Source organism: Beta vulgaris, chromosome 4, assembly GCF_026745355.1.
Source record: "Beta vulgaris subsp. vulgaris cultivar EL10 chromosome 4, EL10.2, whole genome shotgun sequence".
NCBI classification, from domain to species: domain Eukaryota; kingdom Viridiplantae; phylum Streptophyta; class Magnoliopsida; order Caryophyllales; family Amaranthaceae; genus Beta; species Beta vulgaris.
In genome coordinates, this window is record NC_079205.1 from 58900928 (window position 1) to 58923398 (window position 22471).

At 34.8% G+C, this 22471-nt stretch overlaps 1 protein-coding gene across 1 annotated transcript; it reads left to right on the plus strand.

The window, feature by feature from the left end:
- Positions 1 to 15289: 15289 nt before the first annotated feature.
- LOC104890423 (U-box domain-containing protein 9) lies at positions 15290 to 18314 on the plus strand. The gene is made up of 2 exons (XM_010675903.4): positions 15290 to 15886; positions 16990 to 18314. Exons 1-2 carry the CDS (start codon positions 15563 to 15565, stop codon positions 18076 to 18078), a joined length of 1413 nt encoding a protein of 470 aa, XP_010674205.1. The 5' UTR covers positions 15290 to 15562; the 3' UTR covers positions 18079 to 18314.
- Positions 18315 to 22471: the final 4157 nt, after the last annotated feature.

The following is a 22471-nucleotide window of genomic DNA, read 5'->3' on the forward strand; positions in this document are numbered from 1 at the left end:
AATTTCATTTCCTTCTATACCTCACAAGTAACAACAGCTAGTTCAGGACTTCATTTGCTAGCTCGCGAAAAATCGCATTACCGTCGGTAGCAAGATCACGTCCCTCATTATTAGCTTGTACACATGCTTCTAGAGCTACTCGATAAAATATATTTTTTTATTATTTGTCTATATTCAACCAAAGGACATGATCTTTTCGAGGTAGTGTTAGCCATTGTTATAGTAAAATTAAAGATTAAGGAGCTACCTTCTTTCAACTATAATTGCTTAGGGAGTACCAAATACTACGTTGGAAAAATCATCGGTCTAAATGGGAGGAGACACCATTTCAGTGCCATACTGCCATCAATAGCAACAAAAGTTGGAGATTATTCCTTCTGCTTTTTTTTTATTTGCTAAATTTCAAAAAGGTTGCTTATTATTTGCTACATTTTCTTATTAAGAGACTTGACCTATTAAAAAGTAATAGTATTATATTTATTTAGTACACCAAAAAAGAATGAAAGGGACATCTCCTAAATTCTTATGTAAACAAGAATGTAGTAAATAAATAAAAGCGAGGGAGTATATCAAATAGACTCTCCAACTAAATTGTACACATTCAAGTATGAACACGGACACAGTACAAATATGGAAGAAAACTGAATATTAGGAACACATCTTTATATTGATTAATTCTTATTAAATTATTAGAAAAAAAAATTGTTCTTACGCTTTTATTTCTTTCCTCTAGTTCCCAAATCTCTACTTTAGCACTGATTTTTATGAAGATTCAAAAAAACGTGTTTTTGATTTTTTTTTTGCTTCCTACTCTTGTCTTACTATTTTATTGAAATCACTACTGAGTTTGATGCATGTCAGTGTCCAATACTTCCTCCGTTTCATAATACTCATTATATTTTTCATTGTGGGAAGTTTCACATTACTTGCTACACTTTCTTTTTAGACAATAAACTCTATCTATCTCTCTCCTCTCACATGGGTCTTTTTTCTTTTTACTTTCTACCTCTCTCTTTTCCAAAAAGTTGCCTAAAAATTAATGAATTGAGAAGTGTAGCGAGTACTATGAAATGGGGGAAGTGTATATTTCAGCAGAAATATGCATCTATATAAAGTGTCCATATAAACCTAGCTCCCCAACTTATCTCTTGTATCTTTAGGTAACAAACTCAACACTAGGTCTTAATTGTAGAAAGAGTTTAAACAACTTATCTTGTTAGCATTGTATGAAATCACCTAATTAACATTACTAAATCAAATTCTAACTCTTATAAAGAATGGATAATTGTAATAACTGCACGCAGTTTCAGCTAAATATATAGTACATACTTTATTTTCGTAAGTTCTATTCACTTTTCATTTTTTTTCTTAAGTTCTACTCACTTTTAGTTTATTCCTTATTTGGCACTTTCTTCTCCTTATCAATCTTTCAACACATGGAGTAATTCGATTTACATTAGCTGTTAGAGTTATAATAAGTGATCTATAAAACCTAGTAAAAGTATAGTTACGAGTAAGGTTATTTATCGGTCGAGCCAAGTCCGAAATGTAGTCTGGTCAGCTTGTGTTCGCTTAAATTTATTTGAGCTCGAGCCGAGCTCAAAGCTTAACGAGCCGAACTTTGCCAAATGTTAAACGAGCTGAGCTCGAACTGTTCACGAACAAGCTTGATTCTTTATCACCCCTAGTCTTTTACATGTTTTATTTGTTTTCCCTTTTTTAATATTTGAGATTTATAGGTTTTCTTTTAGATAAAGGAACTATTAACTTATTATTGTGCAATATCTAGGTTAATATATATATATATATATATATATATATATATATATATATATATATATATATATATAGGGAAAAGCTATATGCAGCCCTAAGGGCTGTATATAAGAAGATAAAAATGGAAATAAGTTGCATTAATTAATCATTTATTACATCGGTTGATGTAAAAATTTTCAATAAATTCACAACTTCTTTCCATTTTAAGTAGTGTATTTATGTCTTATATGCAACCCTAAGGGCTGCATATAGCATAACCCATATATATATATATATATATATATATATATATATATATATATATATATATATATATATATATATATATATATATTATTTTTATGTAAGAACCATAGCATTTCGTGATTTGTTGGTAAATATACTTTGAGTCTCTATCAACCAATAATGTAGGATCATTAACATGGTTAAAACGTAAATTGTCTGAAGTCCAGGCATAGCAGGGTATTATTTCTATCACTAGAGTAATCCTTAATACTGAGACAGAACGCCATGCATTGATGGATGGTGAGGGTCCATATTGACTATCATGAGGTTTTTTCTGGAAGTTGGTACAATCATAGGTTTTTCCCCGATTTCTATACAAAGTAAATCGAACCCATTCACGAGCTCATCATGAGTCGAACTTTGCCTAGCTCGACTCGTTAAAGTCTCGAGCGGAGTTCGAATCCGAGCCGAGCTTTGATCAAGCTGAGCCTGAACTGTTCACGAACAAGCAAGGCTCAAATATGAAAAAAAAAATATGAAAGAAAAGGTCATCAAGATGTGGCAACTACTATCTAAGAGAACAAAAGAGGAATTTTAGGATGCTCTTAGAAGTCGGGAAAGGTCAAATTCTTTTGTCTTCCTAAAAAGGATTTTCTCCCACAAAATAAGTAGTGTAATTTAAACTATCAACTTGTTTGTGGACAAGAAGAGTGAAAACTACGTTAAGCTGTAAGTGCTGACTAAAAGCTATTCCCACTTTGGTTAAGTAACTAACGGATAATATTCAAAATCAATTGCAACACTCAAACATGAAAATTAGTACTTTTCGTTTACTACCAACATTATACTTGTCATCGTCTTATTTATCCAAACTCATTTAGATAATATGCTATCTTAACTCTTTTTATTTCTTTTGCATGTTTTAATTCTTTGTAAGATCATAGTCTTGTCGTCTTCTTTACTGATTTTCATCAATTTTGGATTTTTTATTTTGACTTTTGAGGTTATGGTGATTGGTTATGAGTACTTGTGAGTTGTGATGTGATATGTGAAATAGCAAATATTGGGATATAAAATGGGGGCACCAAATTCTTTTATAAAAGAGATCTAAAAGGTGTTCTACTTTGTAACCAAATGAATTAGGATTTTTGGTTATATAATTAAAACTACATTTTCTGGAGACGAAATTAAAGCGGCTACTTTTGATCTAGCCCCTGATAAATCCCCAGGTCCAGATGGTTTTCCCCCGTTCTTTTTTCAAAAATACTGGACTTTAGTAGGTAATAGTGTTATAAGAGCTGTTCAAGCTTTTTTTCATTCTGGAAAGATCCTTAAAGAAATAAATCATACTTTTTTGGCCCTAATTCCTAAAATTGATAATCCTTCCTCTGCCAACCATTTTCGACCCATTAGCCTATGTTCCACTATCTATAAAATAATCTCAAAAATCATCACTAATAGATTAAAGGAAGTCATAGTCAGATTATTCATCCCCTTCAAGGTGCTTTCATTCCTGATAGGTTAATTCAGGATAATATTCTTATTGCCCATGAAATCTTTCAGTCTTTTAAAACTAAATCGGGTTCTAACGGTTGGATAGCCATTAAACTGGATATGGAAAAAGCTTATGATAGATTAGAGTGGAATTATATCTTTTCTACCCTTGATAAATTGGGTTTTTGTCCGCAATGGATAGGTTGGATCAAGGAATGTGTATCTTCTACATCCTTTTCTGTCTTAGTAAATGGGCTCCCAGGTGAAAAATTCTCCTCTTCTCGAGGGATTAGACAAGGTGACCCTCTTTCGCCTTATTTATTTATTTTGTGTGCTGAGCTTCTCGCTAGATTACTTTCTTCAGCTGCTTCTGGCCCTACTAAACCAATTGGAGTTCCCATTGGTAAAACAGGTATGCGAATTCCTTTTCTTACCTTTGCAGATGATACAATGATTTTTGCTAAAGCCACTAATTATAGTTGTCTGATCATCCGTCAAATTTTGGATAAGTATTGTTCGATGTCTGGTCAACTAGTCAATTACCATAAATCTTCTTTCCAATGTACTGCTAATATCCCAGAGGCAGAAAAATGTAATTTTGCTTCTATCCTTCAAATGCAGGAAACTAATGATCTTGGGGATTATTTGGGTTGTCCTATTATTCATTCTAAGGTGACTAAAGAAACCTTTAGTTCTGTAGTTAGTAAAACAACTAGCCAACTCCCTAAGTGGAAGGCCAATGCTCTTTCCCAAGCAGGTAGGTCAGTTCTTCTTCAATCAAATCTTGCTGCTAAGGCTAGTTATCAAATGCAAAGTTTTCTGTTGCCTAAATCTATCCTAGTGAATCTGGATAGAACATATAGAAATTTCTTTTGGAACAAGGAAACCACTAATAAATCCCCTAACCTTATTGGTTGGGATCGAATTTGCAAGCCAAAATCGGCGGGTGGATTAGGTTTTCGTAAGGCTGAAGCTAACAACCAAGCTCTTCAAATGAAGCTATTATGGAGGATTGTTAAAAATGATAACAATTTGTGGGTCAAATTAGTTCGAAAAAGGTACATAAAAAATAAAAGTATTTTTTCTATTAAAGCTTCTAAATCGGCTTCTTGGCAATGGCGTAACCTTCTAAGTTTACGTGATATTTTTAAAAAAGGTTTGCGTTGGCAGATTGGTAATGGTAAAAGTATTAACTTCTGGATGGATAATTGGGTTTTTCAATACTCTCTTAAGTCTATCATTTCTCCTATCCCCGGTACAGAAAATCTGACTGTTAATAGATGCATCATGCCTTCTGGACAATGAGACTCTCAGATGCTTCTTTCCCTTGTCCCTCCTCACATTGTTTTGCAGATTTGTTCTATTTATATCCCCTCTGAGTCCCAACCAGATAATCTCATCTGGGGCCTTACGGCTGATGGTGAGTACTCGGTTAAGAGTGGGGCTCTTCTTGCACAAGGTATGCTTCCCTCCTCTTTAGAAAAAGTTGAGTTTAATTGGATTTGGAAGCTTAATATTCCTCCTAAAATTAAAAACTTTCTTTGGAAAGCTTGTAATGATGGTATCCCAACTAAATTGCGTCTTGAGAAAAGTCATATTTTCTTGCCGCAGCAATGCGTGTTTTGTAATAATGCAGGTGAATCTATAGGCCATATTTGTTTTGCCTGCCCTTTTACTTTAGATATTTTTTCCCATCTTAAGGCCTCGTTTGATTGGCCGAGCCCCCCTTCTTGTTTAGCTAATATAGATCTTACTTCGTTCCGTTCTGTTTTGGAAGCTTGTCTCTCGCTGTCGTCTAAGTCAGAAATATCTCTTTTTTCCTTTGTTTGGTGGTTTGTGTGGTTTTTCAGGAATAAGCTTGTTTTTAATGATGAAGTGGTTTCCTCTAGGAAGGCTAGTTTCATTATTAGTAATTTTGCTACCTCGTGGTCAAAAGCTCTTAATTCGGAAGAAATGGGCTCTAAGCCTATTCTAGCTGCAAACACCAAGAGAGATAAACCTCGCACAGGTCCTGGTTCAGTCTGGTCCCCCCCTGCGCCTGGCTTTTGCAAACTTAATTTCGATGGCTCCAAATTAAATAATGGTAATGCTGCTTTGGGTTTTGTGATCCGGGATTCTTCAGGTGATGCTCTTATGGCTGGAGCTCGCTCGCTTGGTTCTAACATTTCTATCCTGCAAGCTGAAGCTTGGGGTCTTAAGGAAGGCCTTAGTGCGGCTTTGTCGCTTAATATTTCTAATCTAGAGATTGAAGGCGATAATCTCGCTGTTATTAATGCTGTTAGGAATATCTGGAAAGTCCCCTGGGAAATTAATAATATCATTTTAGATGTCAATGCTAATCTGCTTAAATTTGATAATTTTCAGGTTCATCATTGTTTTCGGGAAGCAAACAAGACAGCGGACCTTATGGCGCATCGGGGACACTCTCACTCGGATCTCGCCTATAATTATCCTCCTTATGATATTGATTTTTCTCTTTTCATCCGCAAGGATGTTTTAGGTTGGCCCCCTGATTGAAGGGTCTTCCTAAGTTTTCTCTCCTTATCAAAAAAAAAAAAAAAAATTAAAACTACATTTTCAGGTATTTTATACTGTAAGTTTTGTCCATATAAAATAATGTCTCGACTAATTTGAAAATACTTGTGATCGCATAATACGGTAATAGAAGTATATAGTTGGAGTAACGAAAGTAGTACTTGGTTAATGCTAGACTTTGTTGGATTACGGGATCAAACCTTATTAGGGGAGATTCCTTTACTTTTCCCTCCAGCTTCCACAGAACCTAGACTATTGAAGGCAAAACTGAGTGGTTAGGCCTCGTTCATGGAGAAAACTAAACTAAACTAAACTGCGAGAAATTGGACTGAAATTAAATCCAAATGAACAAGGCTTAAGTCCAACTTGTGTTCTTTTCACCTTATATAAATAAGTTTCAGGTCCAATAAGTTCATATCAGGTCTGGTCAGGTTTGATTAAGTCCAACACAACACCAAAAAATATGTTCCAATAATAAGGGTCGATCAAGTCCAATAAATTTAGTTCAGATAAGTTCAGATTTTTTCAGCTGAAGAGAACGTACCCTAAATTATTCAACTAACTTTTTCAAAATATATAAATAGTATATAAGTTGTGAATATAATAAAAAATAAAATATTAGAACTTTAGGAGATTAAAAATACAAAGAAAGGATGCTTGATAATTATGATTCTCTCTTTTGTCTTTCGTTTAACTAGTGAGTGGCCCAATAAGACAGTAGATTGTTGTGTATCATACATTTTTCCTAGACGTGATCATGGACCGGGTCAGACCTAAAAAATTTGCCCGTCGGGCTGTGCCAAAATGTAGTGTCCAAAGCCCGTTAATTCGGAGCGAGCTTTTCGGGTCAAATCGGGCCGGTCAAAAATTGACTAAAAAGTCATTTTTGACTTGTCCAAAATCCGCCCAAAGCAAAAAAAAATCGGAATCGCGGGCCAAAAAACTCTGTCCAAAATCTGGCCGGACCATAATGATCAGCTCTAATTTGTCCTGGTGAGCTAGGAAGGACCATTCTGATAAGTTATTGCACGGAGTAGAAGAAAGAAAAATAAGTTTGGAAATATACAAGAAAAATTGTGAGAATTGAATAATAATAGAACTAGTTATTGGGCTCGGGCTATGCCTCGGGTAAGAAAAAAATTCATTTATTAATCTAATACTTTATGATAATAACACTAAGTATAACCTAGCCTAGTGGTTCAAACTTTAGTATATGTATGTGAGGTATGGGGATTAAAGGGTAGAGAACAATATCTTTTACTCTATTGACTTTATGATAATCTCATGAAGTAGTGCATGTGTAAAGTCCTATCATTATTATTAATCATTACAGAAAATTGAGGAGTACTAATTTTAATACAGTATCAAAAGTACCTTGCATACAAATTAGTGAATAATTAGGAGTACTTGCTACAGACTTACATCCCAACAACATAGAATCAGAGGATATAGTACGGCTTGTCGAGTTTAGTTCCATGATTAATACTGTGCTTCAATAATACAAATTTCACATGTAATGTTGACACAGCTGCAGAGCCAAGATATGGGAAGAGTAGACACAAATTGGTTACATCATAAGACGCGATTTTTTTGGATTGATTGAAATGAATTGAAGTGAAGTGAGTTGAGATGAACTAAACTGAAGTAAAACTGCGAAATATAAGTAGTTGAACTAAGTTGATCTAAATTGAAGTAAAGTATAACTATAAGAGAAAAGTAGTTAAATTGAACTGAAGTGAATTAACCTGGTCTGAAAATGTATCCAAAAGAACAAGGTCGAGTCTCAACAATCATATTGGACAAGGAGTAGAGAAAGAGGTAGTAGTTTAATAGATTACCACGCACTCTAAATTTTAGGGCTTTGCTTAAGATTTGTTGTCTTTTAGACTATTAAGCTTTATAAGTTGTACTTAACCTCTAAATTGATGTGCTATTCAAGCTAGTAGCCTAACAAAGAATTAATTCTTAAGACAATTATCTTATCTAATTAAACAGTAAACAAGGAATATTTGATCTCTCCTTTAAAGGTAAAAGATAGTATTGTATGAGCATATATTGTTACAGCATGAGTACCACTTAAATCCTTTCTTGTACCAACTTTGGAATCGATAAAATTGGCATAGGAAAAACTAAAGAAAATTGGTAAATGTGGTGTCATTAGAGTTAATATTAGTATAATACCTTAATTGTTAAGAACACTTTTTGGTACCATCAAGAGTATCATAAACCCCCTTTTGTACCAATTCAATTCTTCCTAATAATAAAAACAATACTTTTAGAGTCTAGAGAGAGTCGAAGATTTAAGAGCATTTTTTGTACTAAATCACCCTTTATACTAGAGGTGATCAAACATGGCCCGGCCCGCTGGCCCGGCCCGGCCCGGCCCGTTTTTGGGCCGGGTTTGGGCAGAATTTTTCGGCCCGCGGGCCGGGCCGGGCCCGGCCCGGCCATTTTTTTTTTTTTTTGGCCGGGCTTTGGGCAAGCTAAAAACGACTTTTTAGTCTATTTTTTGGCCCGGCCCGTTTTGGCCCGCAAAAGCCCGCTAAGCCCGGCCCGAAATAGCGGGCTTTGGACACAAAAATTCGGCCCGAATTTAGGCCCGGCCCGGCCCGGCCCGGCCAATGGGCAATTTTTTTTGGCCGCGGCCCGGCCCGAACCCGGCCCGGCCCGGCCCATGATCACCTCTACTTTATACCAATTTAACACGAAACTAGTACTTTTTTTTTGAAAAAAAAAAGGTAAGATGAAGTCCCTTGCAAGAAAGGGGGGAAATTGGGGATCCTTTCTTGCAAGGGGTGAGACTCGATCCCTTAACCTCTGAGATCAGAGCTGATGCCTCACCTGCTGCTCACGAAACTAGTACTACTCTTCAAAAAAAAATTGTTGTATATACCAAATAATAAAAACAGTACCTTTAGAGTCTAAAAAAGTCAATAATTGTAAGAGTATTTTTTGTACTAAATCACCTTTTATACCAATTTAATACGAAACTAGTACCAAAATCAGAACTACAATATATAATATAAAAAATACATATATTAATTAGATAAAAACAAAAAAAAAAATTATTGCTCCAAAAAATGGACTCTAACGATTGTTGCTTAGAACTTCCTTGTCACTTGGGTTAAAGTAAAATCTGAGGGTCCCTCCCTCTTTTCAGTTTCAGCCTCTCACCATCAAACCACCAATAATAAGAGGCAAAAGAAGTTGTGTCTTTAGACTTATTTGCTACAAATAAAAGATGTGTGTGATGTTTTGGTCCATCATATTTTGGAGTATTTAACAACCCCCATATTATTATTATTATTATTATTATGTATTTATGTTATGATAATACTTCAAAATGCATGTTTATTATGTTTTAGTAACCTATGCTTGGACGCTTGTTACGTAGCTTGTTTAGCTAATTTAAATGAGCACTCAATGAATATTTTTAAAATGTGTAAATAATTTAAATGGTTTGGCAGATACATTATGTAAATATAAAAAAGGTTAAATTGAGGTGGTTTTTTTAACAACTTCATGAATGTTGGATTTTTCTTTACTCTCTTTACTATATACTTCATGGAAGTGGCGGAGTCACATAGCTAGTTGTGGGGTCAATTAACCCTTCTTAAACCTAAAAAGTATGGAATTTTCTCCTAAAATTTATGACATTTTGGTAGATTTTCTTATAAATTTAACTATTTGACTCTTCTGAATTTCTTCAATTTTTTTTTTTGAAAGAGAAATTTCATTAATGGAAGGCCAAACGGCATCCACAACAAATATTAAAGAAAAACAAGATATAATTAGACAAGGTTAAATCAAATTCGTCTTCGGAAAAACTATAATGAGCCAAATCGAGCAATACAGCACAACCCCTTGTATTTGCTGAATCAAACAGCTATTGATGAGGAAGTCTATCATTCTGACATAGTTTGGGAAGAGCATTCTTGATCGAGCCATGTTAAACGCATCCGAGATTCCAATACCTTCATGTAGACTCTTGAACATCAACCAATAAGAACAATTTCTCATACCTAAAAACAAAACAACCACACTCACAACTCCCATAGGGGAGAAGGAAATCTCCACCACATAGACTAAAAACCCCATAATAACAGGGTTTGAAGAAATGTCATAAAGAAATACTAATTTATTCAACAAAATAAGAAAATAAATTAAAAACTGAAAATAAAAGGGAAAAGGGAGCTTACCATGGATGAAATCATCCATGGCAGCCCCTAACTGATGAAGAAAGAGTAGGGGAGGCTAGGGTTTTAGAGAAAAAAAAAAGAGAAGGGGACTAGGGGAGGCTAGGGTTTTTTCTTCAATTATATTTTGATCCCACTGAATATAATTTCTAGATCCGTCTAAGAGATGAAAAAATAAGTTGAAAATTTTATTTCTTTCATATTGTACAAATCCACCGCTAGGAAGGTATGTCCATGAAGTATATAGTGAAGTATGATCATGGTTTCTCTCGAAAAAGTATGATTATGGTATTACGATTCACGGGTAAGTGAAGTGTGGGCATCTCGGCATGTGAGAGAGCCCTTTATAGAGTATGGTTTATATATTGGTTACTTCTAAATTAGTGATCAATTCACAAACAAAGTAAGCACTAAAATGAAGGTTGTTCGAAATTTTGGAGTAGTGTTTCTATCTTTATTTATGGGTGAATGATTTCCTCTAAGTCATATTTTACACATTTTTTTGACATTAAAATTAATTATTTGATTCAAAGTTATATAACAAGTCAAAACTACAAAAGAACCTATCAAAATGAAATAAATGCAATTCTAGTATGACAAAATCACGATTGTTATTTGAGCAGATCTAACACTTCTTAAAACTCTCATCTTTCACATAGTTGTCTGATGCATCTTTCTACAAAGAGGTGTATCGATCTTTTGCAGTTTTTGAAGTAGAGCTACATGGATTTAGTTCAAGTGATTGTAATTTGTACACAAAGTATTGACATCTGTTGCGACCTTGCACAAATTTCGATCAACAAATCAACCTCTTAAATTATATAAAATATCAAAAATAAGGTCCTCAAACTCTCACATTGAGTGAGATAAAATGCAATATATAGATAGATATAATTCAATATATGGGTTGAAGAACCCTTCATTGAAGAGAGACTAAAGTTTATTAAAAACAATAACATGAAAACTAATAACAAAGGGGTTTTATCACCGTCCAAAAGGGTGGCAGTATCCCTAAATTGAAAATTAAGGTTTTAATATCGAAGAAGGAGAAGAGAGAAAAAAAAAAAAAGGAGAGAGGAAGCATTTACTTTTTTTTCTTTTAATTGTTAGACATTTTACACACAGTATGTAAACTAAAAGTTGGTGAAGAAATTTGATTTCGCATTTTTATTACTCGAGTTATCTTCATGTCATCATGTGAGAAATTCCATTTTAGGGATTAAAGAAGCCTAGAGGACAAATATAATTTGTATTCATAGTAACTAATGGTAACGATATCTGAAAGGATCACAACAATTCATTGTACGATAATAATCCTATGACACGTTGAGTATATAATCCCTTTCCAGTTTTCAATAAGAAAGCACATAAATATCATTTATAGTAGCTATAGAATTCAATGTGTAAATAATTGCAAAATCACGGATGATAGTAATGATCATAAATAACGCATGAATCCTCTAAAAATAAACCTATCTTGGATAATACATTAGTACTATATCATCAAATTAAATTAGCATTTGATCCGTGTTATGCACAATTTCTTTGCAGTAGAAAAAGTTGTTTAAAGAATATTTTATGTGAACCTAATTTTGATTAGAATTCAGAGATTATTCATTTGAGGGATGTTTAGTACAAGTATGTTACTTACACACTTCTTCAAGGTCATGCAAGCTCCTTTTACTTCCATTTGTTTAGCACGTGATAGTTACGAATTTACGATGCTATTTAACAAGTTAATGAAGAAAAGTCTCAACTAATAATACCAGCATTGGTTTGAATGGTTGTATATATATGTTGAATTGAACTGCTTAACACCATCTCCGAATCACCTTATTTCGCTCAAATACGATAGTAAGGAAAGTGATACTAAGAAAACATTAAGACGCAGTAGTGTATCACATTACTCCTCTGACTCTAAACCCTAAAACACCCCACCGTAAATCTTCACCCCAGCGGGTGCGACTGCCGCATGAGCAACCTTGGGCTCCTCACGCGGACAGTCGAGCCCTCTCTCTTTCCATTTTCATTTTTCGTTTTTGTGGTCCATGTTTCGTTCTGTGTCGTCGCTGGTTTTCTTCCACCACCGTAGTCGCGTCCCTTTCTCCTTTCCCCTTCTTGTTCCTCTTCCCTATTGGTTATCGGAATCCGTCCCCTTTTCCTGTCGTGCATATATAGGTAGTCCCATCCCTTGCAGTTTCGTGGGCTTCCCCGTCCCTTTTCCCCCTGTTATACACTGGCCTGGGCTTCCCCTTCCCCCTTCCCCCTTCCCCCTCCCCCCTAGTTGTGTCAGGCTCCCCTTTCCCCTTCCCTTCCCTTCCTCTGGTTATGTCATGCTCCATTCGAGTTTCAGTTGTCATGTCACCGTTTCCTGTTCGAGTTCTTCAGTTTAGTTCCCCTTTGTTGGTTGTTTTTTGTTTCTCGGGCATCCCCTCCCCCTAGTCCTTGGGCTTCCCTTTCCCTTTTCCATTTTCCCTTCCCGGCCCCTAGTTCTAAAGTTAGTGGTTTTTTTTGACAGTATGTGTGGTTAATCTCATACTTAGTGTAAGTTGGTTCTTTAGAGTTGCTCAGGCCATAGTATGTTGTTGGTTATGACAATTGAAAAAAGTTTGCCAGTTGGATAAGTGATGGTGGTGTAATGTTGTTGTAATAAAATCTGTAGTATTCTGTTGAAATCTTTGATGCAAGAACAGGTGAATCACGAGGGTGTGAAGTGTTCGTGTGATCGAGAAGTTGATCGGTATTCATGGTCGGACCTTGTGTGTTTCCGATTTTAAAAGCTAGAGGTGTGTTTGGGAGCTCACCATGTTTAGCTCTCTTTTTCACTCAGCAATGACCGTCATAGGCTTTGCCTTGAAAAATTCAATTTTGCAGGCGGCACTCCAGTTTCATCCGGTGGATTTTAGTACGCCCTGTTTCTCATACCTTACGGAGAAACATGAAATACTCTCTCTCTCTCTCTCTCTCTCTCTCTCTCTCTCTCTCTCAGAGAGAGAGAGAGAGAGAGTCCTAAGTCACCTAGGAACATCACTCATCATCTGATCATGAGCCAAGAATCCCAAGCGTCAGAAGTTCGTTGGAATTGCTCATGCGGCAAGATGCGATTCTTGCCTTTGGTTGTTCATTGTTCGGCTCGTGAATGAAACTCGCTTATCCTACCACTTCCATTCGTCATCAGAATTTTGACTCCACCTGTCCAACTGTCGACCAGCGATGCGCTCCTTAATATGCATTCTATCGTTTTTACTTGGTTTTATTTTTTAGGGCATGTAAGAGCTCATAAAGCTCATTTAGATTTTCCTTTGTTTATGTTTGATTGTATTAGTATTAGGATGTACTTCGTTGTTTAATTAATGTATGTTTTCTCGATGTCAAAAAAAAGAATCACCTTTATTTTGAAGGCCAAGACAACATAAGTCAAGCTCTTATTATTCCCTGCCTTGAGAAAGGAAATTGCTCAATAACTAATGTTAAAGGAAACTATTATAATAGCAATTAGCTACATTATTATACAGGATGAACTCACACGTGTTAGGATCAATAAATAAAAATGTACTTCTTTTAGAGCGTATACGAAAGCTCACCTATTAAAATCTCAAACAAGTATTCCAAGCGATGCTACGGATCAATTACAATTATCAAATCTATACATTATTATTCATAAATTTCATATAATTGATTTTATTAGGTTTTTGTAATTTTCTTGTCTAGTGCGAATCAGAATATGAATGTTATTGCATGATAAATTGTTTAAAAGAGATTTTCTACGATTTTGGAGAGAAAAACAATGATTTCAATATAATTGGGGTAAGAGAATCTTATTACCTTAATAAAAGTACTCAGAGATAAAAAATAAAAAAAGAGAGAGAGATAATTTTTGTTAGCAAGAAACGTATCAATTTTTTAATTCCACCATGGTGGACATGATCATTTTTCCCAGTTCCACCATGGTCGAAACAAAAAAAAAATCGATTGAGGGACGAAGGTAGAGGAGAGGGTGAAGGGGGCTTGCGGGAGTTCGGGGTGGCTGACATGGAGGTGAATCAAGAGCACGTAGGGTTAGGACTGGGTTGGAATACTGCGAGGTGGGGGTCGGGTGGGGTTAGCAGGGTAGGGGTCGGGTGTGATGGCAGGGAGTCAGATGGGGCTGGTAGGGATAGGGGTCGGTTGGGCTGACGGGAAGCTCGGTGGGTTGGCAGGGGGTGGGTAGTGGTGGCTAAGTGTTGGTTATAGGGAGAAAAAAAAAGCATCGTATAATATATATACGGACGATATAAATACGAACGGCAAACAACATGAGGGATTTTAGGTGACCAAACTACCGCAAATATAGATGGAAACTTTTTTTAAAAAAATATCTTACTAGTAATACAAAATACAAAAATTATTAAAAAACACGGTCTAATTTTAATATAAAAGTAGACCTATAGTCACTAAATATATTAAACTAGTCACCGAAAGAAAGTAACCTAGTCATTATTGGGCTTATGCTGTTTTAAATACTGGGCTTACCATTGCCTCATTTTCATTTAAAAATAGGCGGTTTCTTACAAACCAAAGAGCATGTTCGGTGCAAGCTTTTAAGGTAACTTTTAGTGTTTTAAGTCAAAACACTAATTAAGAAAAATAGGAGTGTGTGGTTAAGTAGTGGTATGAGTAGTTTTTAGTGGTAGAAGTAGTGTTTTTGGTAGTGTTTGTCAAAATTATAATTTGTAATTTTTGAAGTAGTGTTTAGTGGTCTATAAATTTTATGTTAAGGTTTTATTTGAGTTTTTGATTAGTTATTTGTAAACAATTGTTTTGACAACTTGTTTTACCGAACATCAAGAGGTTATAACGCTACTTTGACATCAAACAACTAAAAAGATACACATCAACCACTAATAGCTACCATCGCAGCGAACCACTACTCTCACATCTAAAAGCTACCCTCATGGTTACCATTTAAAATTAAATTGTAGTTTTTCTTTTCTCTCAAGTGTCAAAGCTAATTCTAAATCCACGTGCATCAAAATCACCCTTGAGTGAATTCCAAATTTTTGATTATCCCATTAAATAATAACCTCCACTTGAGCAGTTGAGACCCCTCATCTCTATTCTCTAATTTCTTTCACCACCAAAAATCAAATAAACCCACACAACCAAACACTGCCTAAGCCTTCTCCTTTTCCCCTTATTAACGCAAAACCCAAAATACCAGGAACAATTCAAGATTTTTTTTTTTTTCAGAGAGGAAAAAAAAAAGTTATATAAAGATAGAAAGAGTAAGTCTTGATGAATCTTTATTTCCCAACAAAATTTCCCAGAATTCTTCTGAATTAACTCCTCCAACAAAAATGGTGAAAAGTGAAGATATGGATGTTTCAGAGAAGGATGATAATAGAAACAACAAAGCCAAAGAATTGAAGTTAGAATTGCTAAACTTAGCAACGGAAATCAGTATAGAAGATGATAATAATAATGAGAGTGAAAATGGAGTAATTTTAGGTAGAATTGATGAAGCAATTCAAGCATTAACTGCATTGAAAGAGTTGAAGTTAAACAAGAAAAATAAGCGCTCACTTTCTTCTACACTTGATCAATTACATGTTCCTGATGAATATCGTTGCCCGATTTCTAAAGAAATTATGAAGGACCCTGTTGTTCTATCTACTGGCCAGGTTTCATTTTTAATCTCGGTTTTTCTTTATTTTTTCTGGGTTTTTATTTACTTATTCTGGGTTTTTGTTTAATTTTTCTGGGTTTCATTTAATTTCTCTGGGTTTTATTTAATTTTTCTGGGTTTTTGTTTAATTTTCTGGGTTTTTGTTGATTTTTAATTATTGGTTTTTTTAAAAAAAATTTATTCTTTTTGGGTGATTTTGAATTGGGAATTTGTGGTCCTTTTTTTCGTCTTTTCTTGGAGTGTCGGTTTGGCATTTTCTTGAACACTACATGAACTTTTCGTGTTTGGTGAACTGAAATTTTGTTATGAGTCGGTGGAATTGAATTCCCATAATTTCTGGGTAATTACTAAAACTTTTACATTTCTTGAATTTTTTTTTTATTTTTTTTATAATTTCTTTTAATATAATTTTGATGTATGATATGAGCATATTGTTGTTCTTTGTGCAATTTTTAGTGATGATGAATTGTTTGGATTTCGTGTGGTATGGTTTGCTCAGAGAATGCCAGCAGTTTCAGTAGTTGCAGTGTTTGTTTCTACAAGGACAAGTACTAGAAACAAAATAATTGGTTAGAAAAAATAAAACTGATGGTGGTTGTACTGAGAAATTCTGCCTTATCCATTTTCTTGGGTTAAATCTTTCCATGTGATTAACTGATTAAAGAAGTGGTAGGGAATTTCTAGATTAATGTGATTGTTATTTGTTTAAGCTTATTAGTTATTACTAGATTAGTATATTAATGTGGAGGATATGAGTCATAATGTTCTTGATTCACATTGTCTATGTGAAATGTAGTATATGGTGATATGTTTTGGAGGACAACATGTGATTCTTTTACCTGTATGTAAGAGTTCTTGTTCTGCATTCAATAGGAAAACATGTGGTTCGCCTTTCGTTGTGGTTGCGAATTCAAGATAATGTGATTATCAATTGGGTATTCAGCTTTCTTAGAGCTGGTTTTAGTGACTACATTTGTGTGGGTATATCTTTATATAGAATGTTGCCCTTTGAACTTTGTGGTTTGGTTTCTGTTCTTGCATTTTTGCATTCCTGTGATTCTGGCTCTGAACTAAGGGGAAAATGTCCTTCATTTCCAGACTTATGATCGGCCATTTATTCAGAGATGGTTAAAAGACGGCAATCGATTATGTCCTCAGACCCAACAAGTGCTTACTCATGTTGAGCTTACCCCTAACCATTTAGTCCTAGAGCTGATAAAACAATGGTGCAAGGATCACGGAACTGAACTCCCTCCTCCTCTTCAGGATGTTCATGATGGATTTGTGACTGATGGTGATCGGAATCAGTTAAATACACTCCTGGAGAAGATGTCTTTAACTCTGTCTGAACTAAAGGAGGCTGCAAAAGAGATTCGTACATTGACAAGGCGAATGCCATCTTTTCGCTCCTTCTTTGGTGAGTCTCCCAATGCTCTACCACAGTTGCTGGCCCCCCTCAAAGACTCAGTAATCCTGGAAGATCATCCTGATCTTCGGGAGGATCTTGTAACAACTATATTGAATCTGTCCATACATGACAATAACAAGAAGCTTATAGCGGACTATCCACTTGTTATCCCTTTTCTGAATGAATCCTTGAAATGTGGGACCATGGAAACAAAAACCAATGCTGCTGCTGCCCTTTTCACATTGTCAGCACTCGATGAAAATAAGCTTCTTATTGGAGAATCGGGTGCTTTGAAGTCTTTGATTGACCTTCTGGAACAAGGGCATCAATCCGCCATGAAAGATGTGGCTTCAGCAATCTTTAACCTGTGCAGAAAACGGGAGAACAGGGCTAAAGCTATCCGTGATGGAGCAGTCAAAGTGATATTACAAAAGATCAAGGAGAAGACCCATGTCTCTGAGCTGTTGGCTATCCTCGCTCTTCTGTCAACCAATCATAAAGCAATTGATGAACTTGAGGACCTTGAGTCAGCCGGGTGCTTGCTAAGTATCATAAGAGAGAGTAATTGTGAGCCTGACAGAGAAAATTGCATAGTGATTCTGCATGATATCTGTGGATATAGTCATTTTACTCTGAAGGATGTTCGAAATGAGGAGAAAGACCACGGAACAATCTCAAAGCTGGCAGAGAATGGAACTTCAAGGGCAAAAAGGAAGGCTAATAGTATACTGGATAAGTTGAAGTCGAACAGACGCATGAACTACACTCATACTGCTTGAAGACATAATTTTCCCTAGGAAGTTTTTGTACATATCGCTTCCTCGTCAGTCTCGGTCGTTGTATACAAACCAATTAGTTCTGTTACGTGTAAAGTCGAATACGTCGAGTTCATAATGGGGGGTAAGTAAATTTTGTTCCCAACTCTTAACTGTTTCTAGCATTGTACAGTAGTCTACTACAAGTTTTGGTTTCCATTTGTTCTGAATAAGAATGGCTTTTATCTGTTGTGGTTTGAGGTGAGAATTTTAGCTCAGTTTGGTTTTATCAATTGAATTAGTTTCTTGTCAATAATATGTTATGGACCACCTTATAAACCTTTGATCATCACAATCAACATGTTTAACCAATGATGTCTTGGCCTAGTGGTTAAGATTGAGGTGCTGTGAACGATAGGTCACACGTTCGAGTCCTCCCCCTTGTTTGTACTGCCTTCGTAGCTCATATGGTTAAAAAAAAAAACATGTTTATGTGTGTCCTTTTGTGGGGGCCACTAGATGGAGGTGATATATATGCTAATTACTAATTAGTAAGTAATTAGCTATTATAAATCAGATTAGAACTCTGCTTGTTGCTGTCATAAACTCACAACCAATCTTTTGTTAGTGTCGGTTGTGCTGCACTTTACTTAAATACACATTGATTGATTTGTTTTCTGAAAACTTTGCACCTTTTATTTCTCTTGTTGTGTGATGCTATTCTAGTTCTACTGCTTGTGAGAATGACATATTATAGTGGCTAAGAAAGTAGTTGTTGAAGAAGTTGAATTTATAGATATCACAGGGAAGAAAAAAGGAAAGAAGCAACTAGAATATTGTTTATATGACTAGTTATTCCAATGTATAATAAACCATTAATAGGTTGGTGTGCTTTTCAGCATGATGTATTTGGTTAGTTTGAAGGTATTTTTCATGCTTTGTTTTATAAAAGCATTCTTGTACTAGATTCTCAATTTGGAAACATATTATTGTAAATTTTAGTGTTTTCAACTTGTATCTTAGCGTGCATTGCTTATGTCACATGTCTTACCTATGCCTCTATGAAAGCAAATTGAGCTTTTTGAATCATAGTAGTACTAATAAGAATTTATAAAAAAGGAATGTAGTTTGTTTGTTCATCTAACCATTTGAGGTTCTTACCCTTTCTAACAAAAATTATTGACATAATAGTTATTAAGGTTAGATAACGTCAATATACCTTAGTTTTGCGGCGAACCCTTAAATGAATAGCTTTTTTTTTTGCCGAGTTAAGATTACTGATAGTAGGAAAAATGTCTAAATTGCCCCTCATGGATTTTATTGAATTGTTGAATTAGCTAAAAATTGTACTTTGTTTTGTTTTAAATGAAACGTTTGTTTTTTCACGCAATCGAATGTGTTTCTTTAATCATTAATATTTTTAGTTGTGCACACGTGAAAAATATAAAAAAGTTATAAAATGATAGTATGCATTTGAATCTAACAAGATCTCACTTGACTATGTTTTTCTATATATAATGGCGATAAATTAGAATCAAAATTGATTAATAAATAGTGTCATTTCACCCAATATTTCATTTAAAACAGAACGGAAGAAGTCGCTGAGTAGTACTATTGTAGTGTCGGCAATCAGTGATTTGGTGCTTTCATCCTTTGTGGATTCTTTGCTTTGGGCCTCAACCTTTCCTTTTGAATTTTGATTTACTTTACTCCTTATCTTTTCATCCAGGTAAAGTGGGTTTTGTCATTTGTTGATAAGAGATACGAAAAGAGTTGTTTACTACTTTCTTAGGCTTTTTGTGTTTTCTAATTACTAGGTCAAACTTCAAAGTACACAAACAACAATAGCAACTTAATATGATCCGATCATCCAACCATATGTGAAGCCATGAAAGAAGATTCGATTGGAAATAATATTTGTTATGAGTTCTACTTCTAACTAACTATGAGTGTTGGAAAGACTCTTTTGGGTAAAGAAGAATAATCTACCTTAATAATGAACTTACAAAATATTAGCCATACAAAATTAATGTATCTCCATTTTCAAGTGTCATGGTTGTCACATTTGCTTCTTGTTCAAGAAAGAATTTATCGATATATCCATAAGACTAAGGCTTCTTTCTTTCTAAATGAATTTAACATTTATAGACTTTTAGTTGTTATCAGAACTCACTTAAAATTGCTACTCTTAATTTAGATTTATAATTCTAAAATTATTATTAAGGTGGGCATCTAAAATACCTATTCTGAGCATCTAAATATGGCTATTAACATCAATGTTACGAAATCAATTTTTCAATTGTTAGAACTACGTAAGTTAGACAAAAGAGAAATGATAATAAACACAATATATGGATTTAAAAGTTTACATACACCTCTTTTCCACTTCAAAATACCCTTTAAATTTAGTATCGTAAAATACCTATTCTATCCCTATATATAACAATACTATCAAGAAAAATTGGCCTCTACATGAATACATAACCCAATCACTTGTGATTTCAATGAGTGTTTCAGCCCTCCTAAACAACTTTTTTTTGGGAAGCACTTGCACACTATGTTGCACAGATTCGGATACGGGAATGGGTTCGGATTCGGATATGGGAACGGGAAACGACAAGATTTTGAAACTTTAGAATTGGGTACGCGTACTCATAGAGGATATGTATCATATCGAACACGAGTACGAATATGTGATCTAAAATAACTACTCGTACATAGGTTGCACATATGGACTGTGGAGACAACTAACAAGGGTATAACCGTATAATGGATATTGCTGTTTTGGTATAGTTTGGTTTAAGTGATCAAACATCAAACATATTGGCCGCCTAACTAAAAGGTCAAAGATTTATTTTTTGGCTATTTAAAAAGAAAGAAAGATAGTTATTTATTTGGTTGAGGTTTTAGGGCAATAATGCGTAATGACAAATGTAGAGCGCATAATGGGTGGTTGAGTTCAGTTACTGTTGGAAGACGTCTTCAACCGAAGCATATATACAACTAAAAGTCTAAAATGCAAAAAGAGTATCTTGAAAGAATCTTTAACTAAATTCTTTATAATACTTACTAGTTACTTCTTTACTATTATGCAGTACCTGCCTTTTGTTTACTTGGCAAGTTCACAGTTATCACAGCTTTTATATATATGGGCCCTTTTTTCTTTTGTTTCCATCTGAGCCTCTCAACTCTGAAACTGTGGGCTGTGATTGAGACTTATTTTTTAGTGTCCTTAACGTATGATTCAACTATCTTAACGTCACTTTCAAGTCCTAACTGGTCCGTTATGACTTACTAGTGACCATCTCCGTCTTTTTTTAGTTGCTACATTTTACCATTTACATATCAAAAATTGACGATAGAGGTATCAACTTTGGGTGATAATTTTTAAAAGGTCTGAACTATTGATTAACCTGTGTATATCTCAACTTCAGGGGTATTAATTTTTAGTGGGCCTTAGTGACTTGAAACTAGCTTAATAGGCCATAACTTGTAAAACTTGGGTCACACCAGAAGGGTTAATTGAGGGAAGGAAGTATAGGTGAGATTTTTAAAAAAAAATCGTCAGTTTTAAGTCACTGAGACCCGCTAAAAGTTAAGACCTTCTATAGGTGGGACCTACACAGGTTAATCAATAGTTCAAACCTTTTAAAATTATCGCCCAAAGTTCAGACCTCTATTGTCAATTTTTCCATTTCTTTTTAGTTGCTATCTTTGCCATGTCAGCCAAACCCACATGTTATTTACCTTTATAACAAGGACCCTTGGATTTAATGGTACGACTTTCTATCTTCCTTATGGAGACTAAGGTTCAAATGTTAGTGGAAGCAAAATTTCAAAATTGTTGGAGGGGAGGTTAGGGCTTGTTGGGCCTCTGGGTGAGTGGTCCTGTGCGAGGACAACCTAGAGGAAATTCATTGTATCACGTGTTTTCGAAAGGGGATAAAAAAACGTATTATTTACCTTTATATACTAACTTTTGTCTTCATAACACAAAAAGACAGCTATTTTATATTTTATTCTACTTTTCAATGGTCTCCACATATTTTCTTGATTTGTATGCTAAAGTAAACATAACAATTACTCCCTCCGTCCGATAATATAGTGTTTGTTTCTTTTTTTCACGGTCTTACAGACATAACTTTGACCTTTAATATCTTCAATTCCACATGAATATGTTTTTCTATATATACAAATGAGAATATTCAGTCAAAAATTTTAAAATTTGACCCACCAAAAATGAAATAGACATTATATTATGAGACGAATAAAGTATACATCATCCCCTCGTTGTTGTTGCACTGTTGGAATTTTACCATTCTTTTCTCATAAATTCTACAAGGCTACTTTAGTAGAACTCCCCTCTTCCATCTCTTTCAGTGTATAGAGAACCACAATTATGTGTTGGGAGCGGAAT

Coding starts and splice junctions, on each gene's coding strand:
- LOC104890423 (XM_010675903.4), top strand. CDS start 15,563: ATGGTGAAAAGTGAAGATATGGATGTTTCAGAGAAGGATGATAATAGA. Junction 15,887..16,989: donor TTGTTCTATCTACTGGCCAG/GTTTCATTTTTA, acceptor CTTCATTTCCAG/ACTTATGATCGGCCATTTAT.